Source organism: Ranitomeya imitator, chromosome 1, assembly GCF_032444005.1.
Source record: "Ranitomeya imitator isolate aRanImi1 chromosome 1, aRanImi1.pri, whole genome shotgun sequence".
Taxonomy (NCBI): Eukaryota; Metazoa; Chordata; class Amphibia; order Anura; family Dendrobatidae; genus Ranitomeya; species Ranitomeya imitator.
In genome coordinates this window covers 90,921,467-90,943,917 of record NC_091282.1, presented here as the reverse complement: position 1 = coordinate 90,943,917, position 22,451 = coordinate 90,921,467, and the positions used below count along the sequence as shown (strand labels likewise).

The 22,451-nt window shown below is 44.4% G+C and overlaps 1 protein-coding gene across 1 annotated transcript in view; it reads left to right on the top strand.

Annotated features, from left to right (window-relative positions):
- The window catches only part of CCDC152 (coiled-coil domain containing 152), a 68,679-nt gene that overhangs the window by 9,868 nt on the left and 36,360 nt on the right, over window positions 1–22,451 (top strand). The window contains exons 4-6 of the mRNA XM_069748829.1: window positions 8,040–8,104; window positions 15,258–15,360; window positions 21,690–21,817. Of these exons, the coding sequence (XP_069604930.1) occupies window positions 8,040–8,104; window positions 15,258–15,360; window positions 21,690–21,817 (296 nt within the window). The remainder of the gene's footprint in view (window positions 1–8,039; window positions 8,105–15,257; window positions 15,361–21,689; window positions 21,818–22,451) is intronic.

Here is a 22,451-nt window from a genome sequence, read left to right as displayed (position 1 = left end):
TAAGCCTTGCTGAAAGTGATGTAAAAGGCGGTTGAACAAGAAACGAGCTAATATCTTTCCTGCAGTGGACAGAAGGGAGATGCCTCGATGGTTGTCACAAGATTGGTGATTACCTTTCCTCTTTTATATGTGAATTATGCTGGCATCTTTCAGCTGTTGTGGAACCTGTTCCTTTTTCCACATAAAATGGAATAGTTTGGTCACCATTTGCATCAGAGCAGAGCCGCCAGCTTTCTATACCTCAGCAGGTATAGCATCATATCCGGGTGCTTCTCCACAAGAAAGTTGTTTTACTGCCTTCCTGACTTCATCTCCACTTGGAAGAACATCAAGGTCCTTGTTGATTTCGACCTGGGGAAGGCGATCAATAGCCTCGTCATTGATATTGGCAGGGCGATTAAGAATATTATTAAAGTGCTCAGCCCCACCGTTCCAGAATTGGTTTCTTTTCTGTCAGCAGCCTAGTTCCATCTGCATTAAGCAGAGATGAAGAGCTTGATGACTGGGGTCCATATACAGCTTTGAGCGCATCGTAGAAGCGTTTCTGGTCATGGGTGTCTGTATAGCCTCGGAATTCATCAACCTTCTTGCTAACCAGTTATCCTGCATCTCGCATAGCTTGATCTGTACCTTGATCTGTTTATTTTTATGTTGGTAAAGGCATCTTTCTTAGCTAACGACCTGGGGTCATTTTGATACACTTTTTACCGTTGTTTCTCTTCTAGTAGTTTCTTTATTTCCTCATCATTTTCATCGAACCAATCTTGATTATTTCTGGCTACTGATCCAAGATGCTCCAGAGCAGTATTTTAAACAGCATCTCCATCTATATATATAATTGTCTAAGGGTTTTTCCGTCTGTCTGTCTTTCTGTCTGTCTGTCTGTCTGTCCTGGAAATCCCGCGTCTCTGATTGGTCGAGGCCCCCAGGCCTCGACCAATCAGAGACCGGCACAGCATCGACGTAGAAATCCCGCGTCCCTGATTGGTCGAGGCCGCCAGGCCTCGACCAATCAGCAACGGGCACAGCGACGATGATGTCATAAAGGACGTAGACATCTCACGTTTCTGATTTAGCGACGGGCACAGTATCAACGTAGATGTCATAATGGTTGCCATGGCGACGATGATGTCATAAAGGTTGCCTCGACCAATCAGCGACGGGCACAGTCTGCCGCGAATTCTGGAATCATCATTGTCCATATACTACGGGGACATGCATATTCTAGAATACCCGATGCGTTAGAATCGGGCCACAATCTGATTGTCTGGGGTTGTCAGGGGGTTCATAATGATGTTCCTTTGATGTCAATCTCCTCTTCTTCACCTTCTGAGATTCCAGAGTTTTTGTCTGATTTTCAGGATGTATTCGATGAGCCCAAGTCCAGTTTTCTTCCACCGCACAGGGACTGTGATTGTGCTATTGACTTGATTCCAGGCTGTAAGTTTCCTAAGGGTCGACTTTTTAATCTATCTGTGCCTGAACATACCGCCATGCGGAGCTATATTAAGGAGTCTTTGGAGAAAGGGCATATTCGGCCATCTTCTTCACCGTTGGGAGCGGGGTTCTTTTTTGTTGCTAAAAAAGATGGTTCCTTGAGACCCTGTATAGATTATCGCCTCTTGAATAAAATCACGGTCAAGTTTCATTACCCTTTACCTTTGCTTTCCGATTTGTTTGCTAGGATTAAGGGGGCTAGATTGTGGCCCGATTCTGTGCCCATCGACGTCGCCCGTCGCTGATTGGTCAGCGTCGCCCGTCGCCCGAATCAGCGTCGCCCGAATCAGCGTCGCCCGTCGCTGATTGGTCGAGGCAACCTTTATGACATCATCGTCGCCATGCTGTGCCCGTGTCACGTCGACGATACTGTGCCCGTCGCTGAATCAGAAATGTGGGATTTCTACGTCCTTTATGACATCATCGTCGCTGTGCCCGTTCTAATGCATCGGGCATTCTAGAACATGCATGTCCCCATAGTATATGGACAATGATGATTCCAGAATTCGCGGCAGACTGTGCCCGTCGCTGATTGGTCGAGGCAACCTTTATGACATCATCGTCGCCATGGCAACCATTATGACATCTATGTCGATACTGTGCCCGTCACTGAATCAGAAACGTGGGACCCCGTCATCTACCGGAGACACTACAACAAACTGTTGTGCAACAGGAACAACATGATCGCCAAATTCATAAAAAACGAATGCTCTACCAACTAAGGCACGACCAGGACAATATTCAACAACTTGCATGTTATGTAACAGACAATGAAAGTACAATTCATGAACACTACTGTGGGAATATGAATACAGTTTGCTCTAAATGCGACTCTCTGAATTTCATTGATGAAAAACCATCTGACAATCAGTTTACTCAATGCTGCCAAAAAGGAAAAGTTATGCTACCGAGACCTCACTACTCAGATCTGTTTGAGCAGTTAATGAAAGGAATGCATCAACATAGTAGAAATTTTATGGAAAATATCAGAAGCATCAACAGTTCTCATGCGTTTGCTTCATTCGGTGCCAACATTGCACCGCCCCCTGGATTCGGACCTTATTGTTTTAAAATTCACGGCCAGATCTACCATCGCACTGGAACACTTCACCCAGAAATAGGACAACCACCAAAATTTGCACAATTATACATCATTGATACAAATGAGGCTACAGAACAAAGGATGAACCTAAAAGAAAACGAAAAGTGTGATGCTGAACTGATGAACCAAATTGCTGTACATTTACAAAAAATAAGCCTATTTGCTGCCGCATATCGCATGCTAAAAGACGTTCAAGCTGAGGAGGAACAGAAGGCTATACAAAATGGTCCTGAAATGCCTTCTATTGTCATGGCCATTAAACACAGTGTCTAACGCATCGGGTATTCTAGAATATGCATATGTATATGGACAATGATGATTCCAGAATTCGCGGCAGACTGTGCCCGTCGCTGATTGGTCGAGGCAACCTCTATGACATCATCGTCTCCATGGCAACCATTATGACATCTACTTCGATACTGTGCCTGTCGCTGAATCAGAAACGTGGGATTTCTACGTCCTTTATGACATCATCGTCGCTGTGCCCGTTGCTGATTGGTCGAGGGCTGGCGGCCTCGACCTATCAGACGCGGGATGTCTACGTCCTTTATGACATCATCGTCGCTGTGCCCGTCGCTAATTGGTCGAGGCCTGGCAGCCTCGACCAATCAGAGACGCGGGATTTCTACCTCTGTCCTGGAAATGCCGCGTCTCTGATTGCAATCAGCGACGGGCACAGTATCGACGAAGAAATCCCGCGTCTCTGATTGGTCGAGGCTGCCAGGCCTCGACCAATCAGCGACGGGCACAGCGACGATGATGTCATAAAGGACGTAGACATCCCGCGTCTGATTGGTCGAGGCCGCCATGCCTCGACCAATCAGCGATGGGCACAGCGACGATGATGTCATAATGGTTGCCATGGCGACGATGATGTCATAAAGGTTGCCTCGACCAATCAGCGACGGGCACAGTCTGCCACGAATTCTGGAATCATCATTGTCCATATACTACGGGGACATGCATATTCTAGAATACCCGATGCGTTAGAATCGGGCCACAATCTAGTTGGTTGATATTTTGGCCAAAATACGTAAGCTCGTAACCCACAACAAGGGTCCCCATGCTTACGAGTCCTACAATAAACTAAATAGCAAAGCCACTAGAGACTCAAGGTCTCCAAAAATTCAACTTAAAACAGCAGAAAAAAAGGCAGCAACACTTACCTGCCCAGATCTTGGAACAAATGCACTGCAGGGTGCAGCCAGCCCATAAAGCAAGATGTTAGCAACGTAGCTGCAAAATACCAGATCAACAGCCACTCTCCAGCTACCCATACCTGGAGGGAAGTTTCTTAACTGCATCATGGGCTGGAAAATGTCCCACACACGTGCACACTGATGACACATGGATGACATCCATGTGTCATCAGTGACACGTACCGGCGCATGGGAATCAGCGGTACTGATCACGCTGTTCCCGGGTGCTGAAGACACTGTCCCCTACTCTGCCAGCAATCAGCACAAGTAAGGGACAACGGTGACAGTTGTCTTTAAGTGTAAAATTGAGAATAAAATAAAAAATCACATTACACTCACCTAATCACCTGAAGCATTTGTCCCCTGTAAACAATCAAAACAACACAACAATAATATCCCTCACCTGTCCAAAGTTTACAGTTTCCCTCCAGTCACAGGTGTTGGCTGATGGGACTGCTACTCCCATGAGCCTAAGCCTGCTGCCGCTAATAACAGTGAGAGCAGGCAGCGTGTTATGGGAGTATTTATTAGCAGGCACCTGCACTTTAAATAAATCCTTTTTTTAAATGCGTGGGTTTCCCTGTATTTTTTATAGCCAGCCAGGCACAACTGACAGCTGAGGGCTGCACCTCAGGTGTCAGTTTTAGCAAGGCTGGTTATCACGAATAATTGCATCCCCAAGCTGTTTTTTTAATTATTTAAATAAATAATTTAAAAAACGTCATGCGGTCCCTCCCATTTTTGACAACCAGCCTTGCTAAAGCTGACAGCTCGAGGATGGTATTCTCAGGCTAGTAAGAGGCCATGGACATTGCCCCCTACCAGCCTGAAAATAGCAGCCTGCAGCCACCCTAGAAAAGGTGCATCTGTCAGATGCGCCAATTCTAGTGCTTTGCTCGACTCTTCCCACTTGCCCTGTGGCAGTGGCAAGTTAGGTTCATATTTGTGGGGTTGATGTCACCTTTATATTGTGCGGTGACATCAAGCCCACAGCTTAGTAATGGAGAAGCATCTATAAGATGCCCAACCATTACCAATCCTATAGTTGTAGTGTAAATAAACACACAGAAAGTATAAAGTCTTTTATTTGAAATAAAAATACACAGTTTAACTTTTTTATTTTAACAAACACAGTTAACTCATCTAATGCCTATTCTATTGAAGCTCTGGTCTTTTGTAATAAATAAATAAATAAATAAAAAATAAAAAAAACAACCATATCCCTCACCTATCCGACATTCTGTCCCACGCCGTAATCCATGTCTGCGATAAATAGTTTTCTACCTGGACGGTGCTAAGATGCGACCGTCCAGGCTAAGAACCACTGAGCAATGAGCTGCTGCAAGCACAGCATCAGTAACCAGCAGTGACATAATCAAGATTACCACAGGTAACTGAGTTCCCAGCCGTGCCCCTGAACTGCGGTGACCTCAAGAGCTCAGTGCCGTGCTGTGAGACTTTTTCTCATGGTGCTAGCAGTGATCTCATTGAGGTCACCGCAGTTAACCGTGAGGCCCGCTCTCCCTGCAGCAAATCAGTGATGAGCAAATGTCGCACAGATGGATTACGGCGTAGGACATTATGGATTATTTCAACTTTGGACAGATAAGGGATATTGTTGTTTTTTAATTTATTCTTAATTTTACACATGAATACAACTTTCAACATTGTCTCCTGCTCATGCTTATCGCAGGCAGAGCAGGGAACACTGATGAGAGCTGTCTTCAGCATCAGGCATCTGAGAACAGCGCGAACTGTGGTGGCTTTTCTCACGCTCCAGTACGGGTGATACTGATGCGGCACACGGTTGCCACAAGTATGAAACTCATGTACACACGGACACTGATATCTCTGGTACTGATTTTTCCAATACCAGAAATATCAGGATTTGTAAAAGAGCCCTTAGGCCCCCTACACACGTCCGTGTTTAAACATATTCGTGAAAAAACAGTACTAGTGCCATCCGTATTTCCCATCACTGTCTCATCAGTGTTTCCCATCTGTATGCCACCAGTGTTTCCCATCAGTGTGCCACCAGTGTTTCCCATCAGTGTGCCACCAGTGTTTCCCATCAATGTGTCATCAGTGTTTCCCCATCAGTGTGTCATTGGTGTTTCCCCACTGTGTTTCCCCATCTGTGTTCCTTATGAGCGTCTCCTATACTTTGCAATGTTAAACACATACAGCTCACAGATGGTACACTGATTCCATTTGTGAGCTGTACATATTTTAGACAGACCCATAGACTTGTATTGGCCCATGTCATCCATGCTGTTGGAGAAAAATGGACATGTCTCCGTGTCGTTTGCACTGTCAAATGGTCCATGTAAAAACACGGACATGTGCAGAGCACCATAGGTTATAATGGTATCCGTGAATGAAACGGACACCACACGTACTGGAAACACGGACATGTGAAGGAGACCTTATGTGATAACTGAGGTGTAAAAGAAAAACTAGCTCAATGTCCTCCAATGTCAATCCAATAGAAAAGGGAGGCTGTTTATTCACCCAATAATGCAGCTAATCTCGATGTAGCCTCCATGTAGCACAATATGATCCCATACACCCCCTGTATATACACGTGACTTTATTGTATACCGTAACTGGTTAAATTGATGATATTCTACCCAAAATTGTGAAATCATAAAAACATTTCCAATTTCTTCTAGATCAGTATGACCCTATTATACAGTAACTAGGTTACATAGGGATCATGCATACAGAAATACTTATATAGTGTATTCCAAAACAAAGCATATTCATGAACGTGTTTAAAGACTAGATTATTGAATAATAATAATGCATTATGTACATTAAACCATAGTATTATTGCTGCTCATCAACTCAAATGACCCACCATAGAGCTAATAACATGGCAGCCAACAATCGTAATATATGGTCAAACTATTAAAACGAGCAAAGAGAAAAATTGTAACTTAGAGGGTATAATAGAAACAATAGAGATAGTAGATATATGAACGTCGCTAACACGGGATGTGGGTATAGGTGTTTTTATTTTAGCAGGGGCAAACATTCCCTTTAAGAGTAGTACAGGAAAATCTAGTCTGCACATGAGAAAATGCATAACATTTTAACATCAGACTGATATAAATTCTCATTTTTTGCTATTCGCTAGTACACATAGTTGCTGGTAACCAGTGGTGTGCGGCCAATGGCGGCAGGCCACGCGGCTGCTATGGGGTCCATGAGCCAGGATGGCCCCTGTCCATCATGACAAGGTCACTGTATCGGAATCCTAGATGATTGCTACTTATGGTCTAAGGTTATTTGGTAGCATGGCCTAACTATAAGGAGAAGTGCAAAAATCATGGTGTTGTCCCACAATTACAAGTTATCATTTGACCACATGATAGGCTTAGAGTATGTGATGACTTCGGGGGGATCCACTACTTATGGTTCTGTGTGACTAGTTTGAGTGGAGCACTGCCACTCCATTCATTCTCTTTGGAAGTTATGGAAATAATACTTGGCTAACTCCATCAGTCCCATGAACAGTAAATGGAGCATCAGCATACACGATTTTATTTAAATGAAGGACACAGGACACCATTTCACATTATTGGAAGTAGGTCCCCCTGAGTGATTAGAATTAGATACTTATAACCTACCATGTTAATAGATCAGTTGTCGTTGTGAGACAATCCATATAAAACTTGCAAGTAAGCCCAATATCCCACTATCAATGAGGCACCCCCATAAGGGTTCAAGAAGCTGAGCTATGAGGGTTTGTTTTCTATGATATTAGTATATGTAACGTATTTATGATGGGGGCATTTACTTATTCTAACATTGCTATTACTTTGCCATAACCCTGGCTATTACTGGCTATGCTGCCTCTGAGCTGCCAAGGTGCCCACAATAAACCAGCTGATTCCAGCACTGTGCTCCCCATACGCATTAGACTGATGTTGGCCAATGTTGCCTGGTTCGGACGATAATCTTATCAGTCGGCCAACCGATTGCATGACATATCGGTCAGGAATGTCCGATTATGTTCTCCTGGAGATAAGAGTTAAGGTCTGTTGACGGCTCTCTCATAGAGAATCACAGGACCACTTGGCCGAACGAGCACTTCTGTGTATGGGAGAGACGGCCATGATGGTTGTTGGCTAAACCATCGGCAGAAGCACCTAATGTGTATGTGAGCCTTTAGTCTCTTTTTACCTTTGCTCTGTTTGCTTCGTGTAACACAATTCTATCTTTATTTTTGCATTCAGATGAAAATGACAACCATAAGAAGAAGATAACAACCCTAGAAGAAAAGCTACAAGATGTTACCCAGGTGACACTAGAATTACTTTTGAAAACCTTATTGCCTATTTATACAAGGTTATTCTTTTGCTTTTCAGTTCACACACAGCATGGCAGCAATTTTGGTGGATACAAACATGTTTTCCACCAATTAATTCCTAAAATACTGACTCCTACAATTGCTGACTCCTGACTTACCTACTGCACCAATGTGCTACCAAAACAGCGCTTTGGTTTTAAGAAGTGAAAAAAATCAGAAATCTGTAATATATGTATATAATAATAATAATAATAATAATAATAATAATATGTTTTGTCTGTGTCACAATTTTGTGAGATTTGCAACATTTTGTCTTGTGTCCATGGAACTAAGTGAAGTCTTGCTTTTTACATGTCAAGCTATAGTTTTTATTGGAACCATTTTGGGTTACATATGATTATTATTGCATTTTTTTGTGAAAGGAGCAGTCATCAAATGCCAGCAATTCTCGTGTTTCGATTTTTGGGGGTCAAAACAGTGTGTACCATATGGGTTAAATTGCATTTTAATATGATAGATTGAACTATTCAGATAAAAATTGGATACTATCACGCTCAACAGCTAGTTGGATTTTTGTCTACGTTGCGATGTGGATTATTATGATTTTTATTTCTTTATCTTATCATGGAAAAGGTGGCTAATTAGATTTTTCATAGGGTTTATGTAATTTTTGTACATATATATTTTTTTATTGCACTTTGGTCCCTATAGAATGACTTGTACCATATACTGCTGTACTAAGGTATTAAAGTACCGTACCTAGTAAAAATGACGGTTTCCTTTACCAGGACACTGGCTGCCATGGCAGCTTATGGCCATCCCTTGAATGTGTCATGAGAGGTCCGATGTCCAGGTAGATCATGCCACTTACGTGCCGCTGTCAGTGATTGGCATCAGCATGTAAGCTAGCTCTGGTCGCTGCTGTTAGCAGAGGGTGCAGGCTGAATTACACAGCCATTCCTGCTCTGTGTGGAACGGACTAGTTTCCCATCTCATCTTGCAAATCTTTCACAATGAGTTCGGATTTCTGTCACTGGTCGCGAGTCGCAGACAACTCAATTGCCAAAGAATTCATCTGCAAGTCGCATGCATATACTTTTCGATTTGATTGTTTCACAGTAAAATCACAACTCTAAGATGACAGGAAGTCAAGCAAATTGAGAATAGTTGTTGTGCGAAACATGTCACTGTGTATCCCCAGCCTTACCGAGACCAGTCGGGATCTCCTAATTCTAGCCACCAGCCCCCGTGAGTTTTACAGACTGGTACAGTAGCCCAGTGACACTTATACACTGCTGCTCACCTCTCCCTTGTCAGCTAATGATCAAGGTTTTTTGGGCCAAAAATGCTGCAGGTCTGAACAATCAGTCAAGGAAGACTGCCCGCCCCACTCCCCCCTCCCCCCATCAAAAAAGGAAATTGTGAGGCTGAACTCCTGAAGACGGAAGATGAGAAGAACCTTGTAAGCTCTAATATTTGTGAGGCTGGGGAGCAGCGAACTCCTGAAGATGGAAGATGAGAAGAACCTTGTAAGCTCTAATATTTGTGAGGCTGGGGAGCAGCGAAGTCCTGAAGATGGAAGATGAGAAGAACCTTGTAAGCTCTAATATTTGTGAAGAGAAGTTTAATTTTAAAGAGAAATGCTCGGTGAGTGTAATAATGATGATACAATAGTCTTTGTCTCAGTAAAGTGAAATGCAACTTCTATACTATTAATGGCTATGAAACAAGTGGCTCAGTGGTTATGAGCACCTCAGGACTAAACAGCGTTGTTCTATATAATGCAGATATTTATATGGTGCACGCATTGAAAGCAATTACATGCAGGGAGCTGCATTCAGTTGGAGCATTTGGACTAACCTGATGATTACTCAATACATTAACCCTGAGAACAATCTTCCTAAGGACTCATTTCTACTAAATACTAAATTGTATTGTTCTCCTGAGAGCAATTAATAGCAAAAACAAGTCAAGTGCATGTATTGTAAACTATACCACGGGATAAACATACGTGATCTCTGAACAGCTGAAATGATCTTTTCCAGTGCACGTAAAATGCAGCGGGAGTGAGGAGATCTGCTACACATTGGGGGAAAAGAGCTGGGGTCCTCACACTATGAGGGGCTGTTGGCTCACTGTACAACAGCCCCTCATAGTGTGAGGACCCCATCAACTGCTCCAGTAAAAGCAAGTTTTTCTTCATGCTCCACCTGAAGTCTGGACATTACAGCTTATTGAGACGAGCTGATCCTGCATCCCTTCTACAACTTTACCCTTTTTATTTTGCTGAGGACAACCTGCCGGAGGGCGAGGCTGCCCTGACAGTTTGTCGCCATTACACCCTGACTCGGTGGAGGCTGATCCAGGCAATAATAATGCATGAAAAAAGTATAAAGCTGATCATTTTCTCCTTCCCTCTATTTAAGAATCTGCAGGACTTTCTGCACAGTCCTCAAACATTCTTAAACCTTAGTCAACTCTCCAATACATAGTGTTACACTTTATCTAGTGCTCCTGTGTTTTCTTGACAGAGCAGCTGCAAAACATGTTGGACATACTGGATCTGTTCAGGGGAGTGTCGAGGGCCACTATAAACAAACTGTGAGCCGAATCCATGAATATCCGCGAGTTTGAAAGACATTAGTATACTGTGTATAGGGACTTAGCCACAGGATGCATCTTAACTATCTCTAAGGCCCCCTTCACACGTCCACCTAAAAAAAATGTAATGTACGCGCAAGACTTTCTGCTTTTACTATCCGTGTGGGTTTTTGTTGACCGTCCATTTGCTGTCCGTGTGACACATACCGGAATAGAATGCAGAATAGAAATTACAGATTTTTAGGTATTAAAAATGTGCAAAGATATAGATTGACAATGCCCCAATGAAGAGCGAAGGCGAAGCACCAGATTTGGAGCATCTCATTTGATGCTCCACTTCTGGGGTGGCTGAGAGATGGTATTGTTAGGCTGGGAAGGGAACAATAACTGGAACGCCCCCAAGGGCGGCGGGGTACTCGGTACCGGGTCCTTCGGTTCTCAGGGGGATGTCACGGTGGCTGATCCGGTCCGTGGCCCTCGGGAGGTCAGTGTAAAAGGGAAAGGTCTTTAAAGGGAATGTTCGTTACGCCACCTGTGGTATTCAGTCAGGGTGACCGAAGCTGCTTTAAGGGGTCCGCTGGGGTGATGTTATGGCAGCTAGATGATATACCTTCCCACAGGTGAAGTATGTCCCCAGGGCTTCTCAGTGTGTAGATGGTGGATGGTGAGAGGCACAGTGAAGAACGAGGACACAAGGTTGCAGTCTCTTTACCTTTACTGAAGGCTTCAGCATCCACAGTCCAGAGCACAGATCACAGGGCAGGCAGAGTCCAGCCGGTTTGGAGGCAAATCCAGAGTCCCCTTATCCAGGTAGAAATCAGTAGCCTTCCTCTAGTGCCTTGGTGTTGTAGTACCTAACTGCTAAGCCTCTCATAAGGTCCTCACAGATGTTGTAGATGTTATCGATGTTATCTCTCTCTGTCCCCCAGATGGATAGGACAACCCGTATGACTGGTGGCGTGAGGCTTTTTACAGGGACTCTATCATGCCCCGGCCTCTCGTGGGTGCCACCTTGCCTCCTGGGTATAGGGGCGGATCAGTAACTTGCAATTAGCTGTCCTGCCGGTCTCTGGAGCAAGGCATAAAGGACTGTTGCCCCCCTCTGTGTTCCGGCTACCGGGATCCTGCACCTCAGAAGGAGGCAGCCTGTGCAGGGCAGAACTCCTTCTGGTATCCACTCATTTGCTATGACTTCTCACTCTCAACAATACAATTCTTTTTTCGTCTCCTTTCTTAGGAACTGCCGCACTTAGGGCAGGCGCAGCTCCGTGACCCTCTGTCTAGGCATCTGACAGGCTCCCACCCCTGTCAGGGACCAACTACCTGAGCCAAGCTCAGCCAGCAACTGCCTAACTTCCTCCCCAGGCCACCAGTTTTACCTAAATGTGAAGAGTGGCCTAATAAAAAGGAGCATAGCTCCTCCTTGTGAACTGGAGTATGAAATGTGTTGTATGTTTGTGGTACCTGGTAAAGAGATCTCTTTTATTGCCTCCAAACATAACATCACTCCCCCCTAGAGGAAAATGACATTACTGCACTGACTAGGACCCTGGGGCGCTGCTTAACCATGGACCTTCCCAGCCTGATTATATCAGCTATTAGCTGTCTGCTTTACCTTTGCTGGTTGCCAAAAATGGGGTGACCCCACGTCATATTTTTTCATTTATTTATTTGGTTATCAGATGTATGGTAAGCTACACACGCATGGCACTAATATCTCATGGATATATATAATCTATTTACCATCTATCTATCTATCTATCTATCTATCTATCTATATCTTTTCACGTATTTTAACACGTAAAATTCATTAATTTCTATTCTGCATTCTATTTCGGTATGTGTCACATGAACGGCACATGGATGGAACACTTTGTTATCCTTGTGCGGTACATATTGTCATCTATGCTGCGTGAAAAAAAACAGACATGTCTACGGGTGGATAACACAGACACACTGTTCTTGTGAAAACACGGACATGTGCGCAGGCCCGTAGATTGAAGGGGGCCTAATGCAAACAGTGCAATTGGGGGAGTTCCTGTTGCAGCCAGTTATATTGCAGTCATACACAAGACCATGAGTAGGAGAGGGCAATGAACATCTCTTTGGACAAATTATGAAGATTTTGTTATATCTTTCTCAATATTAAGGGAAAAAAAGACTGTGATAAAGGGATTAAGCACTGGGATTTATTTTTCTTGTGCATTACCACGCTATGTTCCTTGAGTTAGAAAGTAGCGTTATTTTCCAATATAATTTTAATACAAATCACTACAACTAGCCCAGAAAAGATTTATTCATGCCTCAATTTAAGGGTTCGCTCACATCAGCTTATTATAAATTGCTCCGATGTTCATTCTGAAAAGCTGAAGGAGTGTTCTGCGTACGTCACTCCTTATGTCATGTGAGTGCAATGCGAAAGTGCGATATTTATTTTTTCTCGCCTAGCATCTGTATGACATCCGTATGCAATGTGTTTTTAGCATCATCTTTTACATACTGTAATTATGTAACTTAAGGCTAGTTTACAAACTAAGAAAGCAATCTTATATACAGATATATATAGATACAGTAGATAGATAGAAAAAAAAGAGATATATAATAGATAATAAATAGACAGATATCTTGAAAATATATGATTGGATACCTGAAAAACAGTAAGAAAGATTAAAACAAGACACTGTCCCTCATTCACCAATTTATTAGAAAATAAGGGTCCCACGCAGATCCGACGTAATCCAGTTATTCCCACGACATTCCCCGAATCCACTGATAAAAGCCTATAGTCTCACTCCGAGTCTCTATACGCTTGTAGTAGTAGCTGCTCCCGCCTCCTGCTGCGTGAGACCCAATGGCTCCGAGCAGCTGTGATGTGAGTAACTATTCTGCTCTCAGAGTCGCCAGGTCACGCTGCCCTCTGTGAGAACTGGTGATGAGCGGTATAGTTATTGACTTCACCATTGTTCAGAACCGCCGGGTCTCGGAGAGCTCAGCGTGAGCTGGCGACTCTGATAAGCGGTGATGTCAGTATCCGGCGACTGTGAATAGCAGTAACGTTACTGCTATTCACAGTCACCAGGGCTGGATTTGTGGAAAATGGACTACGTCAGACTTGCGTGGGAACATTTTTTCTAATAAATTGGGGAATGAGGGACAGTGACTTTTTTTTTTATTTTTGCTTTAGACTTTTTATGTTTGTCAGGTATCCATTTGTGGGCCACATCGGATTTGCTGGACTATGTCGAATTCCCAGGTCTACGTCGGACCTGCATGTGTTGTTTTTTTTTTTTAATAAATTGGTGAACCAGGGAAAGTGTGAGGGAGTATTTAGTCAAATAAAATATTTGTGTGTTTGTGTGCTCTTTTGGTTTTGATTACTGTGTTATTAATTAGGGTCTCTGATAGACACCTCTCCATTACTAACACCAGGGCTTGATGCAAGCAGTGATTTTTGACAAATCACAGCTAACAGCAATCCCAGGCCCTATTACATCGATTACCACCGTACCAGAGCAATCCGAATGAGTGAATGCAAAGCATCACAACTGGCGCATCTAATGTGATGTGCCACTACTGGGGCAGCTGAGGGCTGGTATATTTAGGCTGAGAAGGGGCCAATAACCAGGGACCTTCCCCGCCTGATAATATCAGCTATCAGCTGTCCGCTTTACCTTTGCTGGTTATCAAAAAAGAAGGGATATTGATTATTTAAATTATTTATTTATTAGGTTAAACAAGGTTAAGCACCCTTTAGTGCAAGTTTATTCTATGTAGGGGGCTTGTGACATTCAATATCTACAGGTCATCTAGTTATATTATCTATTATGTATTCTGAGAGTTCTGGCTGTGAATTTACTGTACTTGGCTGATGAAATTTCATGGTTCCTTTGAGATGTGTGAGTAAAAATCAAACAGCATATGCATGGTCGGTGGGCAATCCATTTTTTTCTCGCACCCATTGACTTACATTTTCAAGTCTCCTCTGATATACGCGGCCACTCACAATAACCATGGACCTTCCCAGCCTGATCATATCAGCTCTTAGCTGTCTGCTTTACCTTTGCTGGTTACAAAAAATGTGGGTAACCAACGTCATTATTTTCATTTATTTTTTTATTAGGTTACAGCTGAGGAAAAACTCACAGATCAGCGCTGACTCATTGAGCAACATTGGTCAGAGTGCAATGCGATTTTTTTTTTTTCCCCTCGTATAGCACTCATCCGATTTTTACTCTAATGTGAGGCCTAACTCTTTCATGACCAGAATATTTTTGGCTTCAATACCCAAATAAAAACGTAATGTTTTTAGAATAATGATATATCAAAGGGGCTCTTGATTTTTATTTTACTACAGTAATTAATAATTTTTTCATCACACATGGGGATATTTTCATACTTTTTTTTCAAATAAAAGTACGGTAGATGAACCTATATTTCGTAAGTTGCAGAAAATGGCACTTTTTCTTATATTCTTTTCTGAACCAGTTGCTTTATTCAATAATAAACAAAAGATGCTTTATGTACCTTATGCTCTTTTTTGCAGGAATATAAGAAAAATCTAAACTCACTAATGGATGACATGAAAACAAAAGAGAACAATTACAAGATTCAATTGCAGAAGGTTCAGTGTGAAATGGAGGAGAAATGTGGGTTTAACAATACAGTACATTATTAAATAATGTTTTGTGGGTTTCTTATAAACTGAAGCTCTCCAAGATCTGAGCTCATGGTCCCAATTGTTAATTCAAATAAGTGACGAATACTTCAATGCCATGTTATATAAACGTAACCGATGATGACACCCATGACCCTTTTAATAATTGCCATTGTTGTTCTGCTGCAAATATTTATATCTGCTATTTTTTTCATAATGAAATGTATGAACATGATCGTATAACAAACATCATAATGGAGAAATCATAGTGTTTATCCTGTTATAATAATATAGTATGTTCTTTGAGCTTTGAGCTTGGAAATAAATGCACCCTAGTCATACGTCTCACAAAATTATAAACAAGGACACAGAAAGAGGTATTTATCTGCCCAGGTCACAGAACTAATGCAGTATCGGGATGCAGAAAACCCCCAAATAAAGATGGAGGCAACATAGGTGCAAAATACTGAGGAGACAACCACCCACAACTTATCAAATCATGAATGAAGTGATTACTTTGCATTAAAATTGCACACAGAGTGTGCACACATGGAGTATTCCCGTTATTAAACTTGTTAACCCTTGCTCTGCCTCCTGTCCGTCATTGCATCCCCTGTTCCTGCGATTCTTACACTTGTCGTAGTCGGCAGGATGCAGTCTACGGTCACAGAGGTGGCAGACCAAGCGGTCAGGTGGGTCCCAAGAGCCAGTATGCCGCTGAGGACAATGTTGGGTAACCTCCTTAAGTTTACAGGGAGAAACATTCTGTTATGGAGCTGGACTAAGCGAGTCAGGGTTATGTTGAGGATGTACCCAATGACCCCCGTAATGGAGGCAGAAATTGCCCTGATGGCCTTAAACGGAGAGGCCAGGGATTCCGTCATGCTACGACCCCCTAGGGAGCGGGACACTTTAGACAAGGTGATAAAGATAATGGAGGAGACATACGGAGACCCCACTGACGTAGAGAAGTTACGCATGCGCTTTTTCCGCCGTGTCCAAAGGGAGGGGGAGTCCATGACCCAATACATAAACGCGCTTCAAGAGATCCACGCTACGATTGTTAAGCGGGATGGCATAAGCGTAGGACCCCTGACATAGTGCTGAGAGACCGGCTAGTGACAGGCTTTAGAGATGCGCTGCTTGAGCAAGCTCTGCGTGAGCGCCTGCGAGCTAACCTGCACATGACTCTTTCAGAAATGAGGGCAGAAGCGCGCATAAGAGAACAGGAGCAGGGGCTGCAGCCTTGGCAGTGATGGTCCGGAGCTACGAGGTATCCACCCGAACGAGGAAGAGCTAAGCTAAGGTGGTCCTGTGAATTGCAGCAGGGAATGCAGAAAGAATGGGAAGAAATCGGGAGCCTGAAGAAAGCCTTTACTGCTGTCTTGGAGTCCATCGCCACACCCCGAGGTAACGCATGGCAAAAGATGGAAGAAGTTAGAGGAGAGGTGTGGAGCATACAGAAAGCTTCAGCAGCAGCTCCGGAATTTGGCCCCATGTCGTGTGGTGGAGAGCAAAAGCAGAGGTATGCTTCCCGTAGAGGACGGCAAACCCGACCAAAGAGCCCAACAGGCAGGCTCAGAGGGGGGTTTTGGACATGTGGAAGACTGGGACACCTGTCCAGAGGTTGCCCTACCTGAGACAGATGACGGCGAGGATTCGCTCACCCCTCCGAAGGTTCTGCTAAATGGAGAGAATGCTGCCCCTGGGAGAAATGGTACGGCGAGAAGAGAGGAGCCGCACCCAGAGCCATGACGTCGGATGCCGAGAAGAGATGGAGAAGGTGTCAACTGTCTACGGGGAGGTGTCTGCGCTGCTCAAGAGCGTGGATGCGAATCTGGTGAAACGCTAACGTGAATGCGAAGGTCCATCTGTTAAAATCCCAAAGAAGGGGTGTAAGTGTCAAGTGTTCCTGAAATGCTCGTTCCTAAGGTTCCTGATGGTGATGAGGAAGAACAGCTTACTTTGTTCCCTGGACTGGATAGTGTACTGCCCACCAACCAAAGGGATCCTGACCAGATGGAAGATATGCAAAGTGTACCTAAGATATCTCCTCCTGCAGCTGTTGTGTATAAAGAGGAAGAATTTCTCAACCCACTAGAAGTTAACCCAGAGGAGGAACAAGCCCCAGAGATGGCTGCTTCGTTGAACTCGGATGTACTCCAGTTCTCGCCCACTCAACCTGAAGTGCTGAGTACCCTTAACAAGCATATCCAAGAGGAGCCTCAAGGTGCACAGAACAAACTTTTCTGGAAGAATGGGGTGTCAGAGAGGCAGAAGTGAATGAGAGAAAAGTGGGCCTCTGTCCCACCTCCGAAGGAGCACGAAGAGTTCTCGCCTGTGAATTGGTGAGCTAAAGGAGTGGGGGAATGTAAGGGGTCGACCGAGCCGTGGGTACCTGCATGCCGGGTCTGGAACTGTTGAGGCTGTATCCCGTTCCCAGGGGAGCCTGAGTAAGCCGGACCTTCCCCTTTTGCCTGGGGGAAGCACTTGGGAGGCGGACCTTCCTGCTGACCGAGGGGGGCGGAGAAAGAAGAGGAGAAAGCGTGCGCAGCGGCGGTTGGATAAAAGAGAAAAGCGCGTGCAGGAAGTCAGTTTGTCGAGGGCGCAGGGCAGCGTGTGGAGCAGTGAGCGGCACGCTCTGCTTCCTCTGCCCTCATCACAGAGCCCCGGCGCCGTGACAGGCCACGCTGACAGGGTCCCCCAATGTCTGCAGAGGGACTGCTGCACTGAGGAGATGCGGGAGTGCCAGAGCAGTCCAGGAAGAGGGACCATTGTAGAGACTGCAGAGCCAGGTATGCGTAGCGGCAAACAGGGAGAGGAGTGCTCCATCCTGGGAGCACCAGCTTCGTGCAGGCCAGTGTCCACCGTCACCTGCCGCCAGCAGCACGGACCAGAGATATAGAGGAATGGGCAGTTTGTGCCCAGTGACTACAGAGAGAAGGTGCAGTGTGCCGGTGACCACCAGAGAGAAGCTGCGCGTCAGTGGTTGTCGGCGCTTGAATCTTGGCACAAACAGGCAGCGCGCAGAATAAAGAGGGAAGTGCAGTGGGTCCAGTAGCGACCAGAGAACATGGTGCTGTATGCTCCATGTCCATGAGTACAGTGCACGTGCCACATAAGAGTGACCACATATGGGACTGAAACTTGCGCCCTGACGTAGTCAGTGACTATTTTGCCCAGACACTTGTGACCATACTCCACCAGTGAATATAGTTGCAGAGCCGCGTTGGGCTCTTACAGGACTGTGACCCGTACCTCTGTCAGCCACTGCAGTTTATGGACTAAGCCCAGTGGAAGATACCGGAGACCGACCACTGCCGCCAGAAGACAGGGCATTGATGCCCACAGGATTTTTCTGTAGAAGACACCATACCAGCCGTTGCAGTGCCATTGAGTTCTCAGCAGGAGTTACAGTTGGCGGAACTCCTGACACAAGTGCTTCACAAGAACTGCCGTTATCTGAACCGTCGTTCTTCTACTTACAATATACTTACAATATCCTTTGCCATCTAAACTGGTAAATCTCCCGTTTAACCCTTTACCTCCCAACATCCTTTTCCCTTTATACTGTTTAACCTTTTACCTCCCTGCGAGTATTCGCCTGTTACTAAACTTGTTAACCCTTGCTCTGCCTCCTGTCCGTCACTGCACCCTGCGTTCCTGCGATTCTTACATATGTCTAGCAGAGTTGTGTGCAATTAACAGTTCACACTGTGGCCATTTCACAGACAAAACCCAAGAATAAACAAAATGACATACCCTATGGTACGTAAATCGTAATAGTACATTGTAGTGCAGCGGTAGCCCAATTATGCAGTGATGAGGCAGCAGGTGCGGACTGGGGATGAAATTCAGTCCTGGCATTTGAAATCACACAGGCCCACGGTGTCCCCGCCCCCAATAACTAGATGGGATATATTACTAATATTGCCCTGGATGGAGGAAAGGAAAAATTACTACAAGACCAATATTTCTAATTATACCCACGGCATGCTGAGGTAAGTGACGGAGTGATCCGTCACAACTGTTAACAGTATGAGCGTCTTGAGAACATTGATTCTGTTAACAAAGTAGCACACAAGGCAGCCCACAACCAGACCGGCCCTTCTGGCATTTGCCAGAAATGCCAAATGGCCAGTCCGGCCCTGTGAGGCAGTGACCCAGCAAAGTTCCAAAACAAAAGTCTCTTTAATGTACAACTCACAGCATTACACAGTACATAATATCCTCCGTATTACAGCCGGTAACCATATCCTCCAGTTTACAGCAATTAAACAAGCCAGTCCACCTCCGAGAACAGTTACCGTGGGCGACTGCACCTCTGTTTATGCTGTGGGTGCCAGGCGTCTCGGCTCCTGTTGTGAATTCCGCTCTTGGGCTCCCTCCGGTGGTTGTAAGTGGCACTTTTGTGAGTTCTGCTCTTGGGCTCTCTCTTGTGGTTTCTAGTGGTATGGCTGCTCCTTGGAGTTAGCTGTCATCAGCTGCCTCCACTTATCGTCTCTTCTGCTCCGCTATTTAAGTCTGGCTCTTTCTTCAGTCTGTGCCACTTGTCAATGTTTCCTGGCTGGATTCACATCTCTGCTTGGATTCTCCTGGTTTCCTGACCAGTTCTGCAAAGATAAGTTCTGGCTTTGCTCATTTCAGTCCACATGTTGTGGACTTATTGTTCTGTGCATTCTATTTTTGTCCAGCTTGTCAGTATGGATTATTTCTGTTAGCTGGAAGCTCTGGGAAGCAGATTTACCCTCCACACCTTTAGTCAGGTGTGGAGATTTTGTAAACTCGGTGTGGATTGTTTTGTAGTTTTTATACTGACCGCACAGTATCCTTTCCTGTCCTATCTATCAAGCTAGACTGGCCTCCTATGCTAAAATCTGATTTCATTTCTGCGTGTGTTATTTTCCCCTCCTCTCACCGTCAATATTTGTGGGGGGCTATCTTTCCTTTGGGGATTTTCTCTTAGGCAAGATAGGTTTCCTGTTTCCATCTTTAGGGGAAGTTAGATCTTAGGCTGTGCCGAGGGGTCTAGGGAGCGTCAGGTACCCCCACGGCTATTTTTAGTTGTGCTGCTAAGTTCAGGGTTTGCGGTCAGTACAGATACCACCTCCTTCAGAGCTTGTCTCATGTTGTTCCTAAACCACCAGATCATAACAGGCTCCCCTGGCTGTTTGGCTCTGCTTGCCTGTGTTGCCTCACACAGGTGGAGCTCTGCAGAGCTGACTGCTCTGCACTCTAGAAAAGCCCACACTGACTCAGATCCTGACACCCCCAAACCCTTTACTGCAGGGCTTTTAACTAAAAAAAACCTGTAGCTTTCGGCCACATGCAAAACCAGGCCAGGAAGGAAACGGACTGCCACACTACCATCCTGTAGTCCGTTTCAAAACAAAAGCCCAGCAGGTTTTCTTAAATCTGCCCTGGACAAATAGTTTGTCCAAGACTAAGACTCACTTTTATTTTGCATTGCAATCACAGTTACGCCTGTGACTGCAATGCACTCCCATGACCTCACTACGCCTCCGTGGGCATCCTGGGGGGAACATACAGTGACCCTCACATGTAACACCCTAACATGTCTTAGTTAACACTCTTGTGATCAACAAAGCTTTAAAGCCATCCCATCGTGACAAGGTGTACCCAATCGGGATGGTCCTATCCTGTCTTTAGTAAAACCTCACCTTGTGTCAGCTGACCTCATTGTAGATAAGGGCAGAGCAGGACAGAAGCCCTGACTGTTCAGAGACCTGCCCATGGGAAGTTATATAGATGAAATGCCGAGCTCAAAGTGTGGGGGGAGCCTCACCCCTGTTTGTGCAAAGACCAAAAACTACAGCAAAACCAAACAAATGAGCCGGAGCACAAGTTGGAAAATGTGCAGTGTGGTGAAGCATGTTCATGTAGCAGATGTGTGTTTTTATGCACAGTAACAGAGCTGAATGTGAGTCAAAGTAGAAGTGCTGTGTGCACCTGTAGTGTGCGGTATGTGTAGCAGAGTTGTGTGTGTATGTACTGTGCATGCAGTAGTGTGTGTACACATGTGTGCTTCCGAGAGTGTACATACTGTGTGTACTGTAAAGCTATATGTGTATTATGCTCATGCTGCAGAGAAACACTAACCGTAGATGTAATACCTCCCTATTCTACTCCACTGCATTAATATTGACCTCACCACTTCGTTACACGGCAAGGGAAGTTTTAATTTATTGGAAATATATTTTTCCAATATTTTTGCTGTCTAAACGCCTTATAACAGGGTACGAGCTCTAGCCCGTAAAACACAGACATTCATTAGCACTTTAATTAATTTTATATTTACAGTATTCATTAAAGAAGAAGAGAAACATAATCTGCTGTCTGGAAAGGACAAGGAAATATCCGATCTATGGCTACAGCTACGTACTCAAGAGAAAGAAAAGCAAAGTGAGATGATCAAGCAGCAGATAGAGGTATTTACAAGCATCAATGATAGCAGGATCTGTCACATTCATAAATATATATGTACTGTATTTTCCATTACATTTGGAATAGAAATATTTCCGGTAATACTAAACCGTAGCCATAATCCTTGTGTTCTCAACCACAAGAGTCTGAATATATAAAGAGGTGTAATTTATTTGGCCTTGATCTCTTTCTATATTCCAAATATACTATTAGACAATGTCTCATAATAACAAAGGGAGAATTTCTGATTGCAAAAGTTTTATAGGGAATTGCCTAAAGGGCATTACTCCTTATACCTACAGCATTTCTACGCACCATAAAGTGTACCATCGCAGAGCCTACACTTTGGCTTTCTTTTACCTATCCCAATATATCCAAATTTACAAGTAGGCAACTTAGAAAGAAATCTTCATTATAAATATCCACTTTGTATACAGCTCCTTTAAAAAGCTTGGTGTTTGTATGGTAACAGACTACAATAATCCCCATGTAGTCTGATCCTGCAGTCATACTTCCTTCCATTTGTCCCCTACGTCTTGCTTTGCTTCTGAATGTACGTGAGCAATGGGCAGAGGCCAAAAAGTATGGCTGCAAGTTGTTAACCACACAGAGCTTGTTTGCATTCTCTTACCATGGAGA